The sequence below is a fragment of the Mus pahari genome, chromosome 14 (genome assembly GCF_900095145.1).
Source record: "Mus pahari chromosome 14, PAHARI_EIJ_v1.1, whole genome shotgun sequence".
Taxonomy (NCBI): Eukaryota; Metazoa; Chordata; class Mammalia; order Rodentia; family Muridae; genus Mus; species Mus pahari.
In genome coordinates this window covers 47,677,196-47,679,993 of record NC_034603.1, presented here as the reverse complement: position 1 = coordinate 47,679,993, position 2,798 = coordinate 47,677,196, and the positions used below count along the sequence as shown (strand labels likewise).

Sequence of the window (2,798 nt, the reverse complement as noted above, 5' to 3'; positions counted from 1 at the left end):
TTATTATATGTAAGTACACTGTAGCTGTCTTCAGACACTCCAGAAGAGGGAGTCAGATCTTGTTACGGATGGTTATGAGCCACCATGTGGTTGTTGGGATTTGAACTCTGGACCTTCGGAAGAGCAGTCAGGTGCTCTTACCCACTGAGCCATCTCACCAGCCCCTTATTATTTATGTGTATGAGTAAGATTGAACCCAGAGCTTCGTGCAGGCTAAGTAAGCCCTCTATCAACTGAATTATATCTCTACCCCTCTTTTTTGGAACCTTTTGGAAGATTCGTGAAAGTTCATTTGTAATATACTTGTCTGTTGAGAGCAAACCCTAGACTGATATTGTTGTTAAGTGGTAATCGCTCAAGGATTGAATAGAAAAGTTACTTCTATTTCTAATCCTTTATTTGCAGCATTACTAAATCATGTAAGATCTCTTACTGTTTATCTTAAAATATCTTAAAAATAAAAAATACTAATGTAATATTCTCATTTGCATCTACATCTGATTATAAACTCACCCTGCGATCACAAAAACCCAAACTTCAATGTTCTTCGTTTATTTGGCAGTAAATCTTTTATATTAGTGAGTGGGAAAATGGACTGCAGAGGGTCAGGTGGGGAACAGACTTCGTTCCTGCTCTCTGCTGTCTGCCTCTCCATGGTGAAGATCAGGCTGGCCAGCCTGTGTCGGTCCTTATGCAGTGGCTTCCAGACTTCAGACATAAGAACTGGGTAGCCATGGGGCTGATTGGCCGTGGGGTTTTGTTCGCTTCACTGACAGATGAGTGCCTGTAATGGCTACAGTTGGGATTCCCGTTGGACTTGGACTCCACTATCAAGCTGTTGCTCTGGATGACGTGGCGGGGGCTGTACTGACCCGTCTTTATAGTGCTGATTCCATGGTGACTGCCGTGTCGTCACATCTAATGGCCTCCTTTTTGTGAACAGGTTTGCCTGCCCTTGTGGATGTCATGGGCAGAGTGGAGTGAAAGTGCTAAAAGCCAGGAGGACACGGAAGCCATCTTTAAGGTACAGGCTCCTGCTTCTGTGCCTTGTACAGGGGTTGGGTATTTTATATCCTAAGTCACGATGACCTAGTAGCTAGAGTGGGTCTTCATAATAAGTTTTATATCTCTAAGTTCCTTTTTTTTTTTTTTCTTTTAAATGTAGAAAGCTATTTTAGCTGTCACAGGTGCCAGTTCAGTAACTCTGAAGGAGAAATACCTGGATTGGGCCTATCGGAGTGGAGGCTACAAAAAGGCCAGAGCAGTGTTTAAAAGGTAACACACTATAATCCTAGTTTTGAATACAGTTGGAAAGCATTAGACAGCCCTTTTCCCTTGTCGCCAGGGTACTTTGCAGGTTTCTTTTTTTTTTCCAAAGATTTATTTATTTATTTATTATATGTAAGTACACTGTAGCTGTCTTCAGATCTTGTTACGGATGGTTATGAGCCACCATGTGGTTGCTGGGATTTGAACTCTGGACCTTCGGAAGAGCAGTCGAGTGCTCTTACCCACTGAGCCATCTCACCAGCCCTGCAGATTTCTTTTTCTTCCACCCTTCTCAACTCCTCTTCTCCCTTTTAGCACCTCTAAACTAGGTAGTAGAGAGAAAAAGGACAGAGGGCAAAGGGGGCGACAATAGACTGCTTCCTGCTGATTGGGGCCAGTTTGATCTTCACCAGCAGGTATCTAATGTCTTCCTTTCTTCTCTTTGCACACAACTACTTGACAAAGAACAACAAATTAGAGCCAACCAGCAGTCTCTGTCAGGGCTCTAGCACTTATATTTCCTTTGAAGAGTCCCAGATACCAAATGTCACACACTGGCAGAAACTATCTGCAGTTGTCAAAACCACGACCCTGCTAGAGCTCAAGGCAAATCATAGTCAGCTGCTGTGGACAGATCTGAAGCAGTCAAGCCTCATATCCTATACCAGGGATTAAAACAAAAAACATATTCTTGTAATATTTCTGTGTTTTTAAAGAAACCAAAATTCTCACTACATTTCCTCTTCAGTAAAACTTAATAGCAGCACTTATTTAAAATAGACAACTAAGTTAGGAGATCATTTGAACCTAGAGTTTAGAGACCAAAGAAGGCAACATAGAGAAAAATGTTATATAGACAAACAATAGCAGCAGCAACAACAACAACAACGTGTGTGTGAAATTGTTTTAGGGTGGCAAAGGGTCAGCCACTCCAAGCCAAGCTGAGGCATGGGACTGGCTCCAGCAGGTCCAGTTTGGCTGTGTTAAACGACCTGTTGTTGGGTGCAAAGCCTAGTTATTCATCCATGTTTATAAGCTGTAAAAGACTTTCTGTTGCTGCTGGAACTAACATTTCCACTCCTTTTTAGTTTACAGGAAAGCCGTCCGTTTTCGGTGGAGTTTTTCAGGAAAATGATGCAGTTTGAAAAGGAGCAGGTGAGTATCCTGAGAACTCCTGCCTGGAAGCCCATCTCTCTGCTTACACCCAGAGCCTCGAGGTGTTACTTAAAACTTGTAAGAATGCCAATCAAGCTGATAGGAGAAAGTTGCCTGTGGGGGAAGAGAAACCCTGTGCTGGGTGAGGTGCAGCTACTGCTGAGCTCCTGTGTACTGGTCCTCTCCTGTTAGGCTGTGGAGTGAGCACTTGATCCTTGTTTCAGGTGGTCTTAACTGTAACTTAGGAACAGAGTGAAAAGGTAGGAAGTCTCAGTTAAAAAGTAACAGCTCGGGCTGGTGAGATGGCTCAGTGGGTAAGAGCACCCGACTGCTCTTCCGAAGGTCCGGAGTTCAAATCCCAGCAACCACATGGT

The 2,798-nt window shown here is 43.4% G+C and overlaps 1 protein-coding gene across 1 annotated transcript in view; it reads left to right on the top strand.

Moving 5' to 3' along the window:
- Utp6 (UTP6 small subunit processome component) overlaps window positions 1–2,798 on the top strand; it is a 28,546-nt gene that overhangs the window by 20,870 nt on the left and 4,878 nt on the right. The window contains exons 14-16 of the mRNA XM_021212698.2: window positions 944–1,024; window positions 1,166–1,275; window positions 2,358–2,424. Coding sequence (XP_021068357.1) covers window positions 944–1,024; window positions 1,166–1,275; window positions 2,358–2,424 — 258 coding nt within the window. The remainder of the gene's footprint in view (window positions 1–943; window positions 1,025–1,165; window positions 1,276–2,357; window positions 2,425–2,798) is intronic.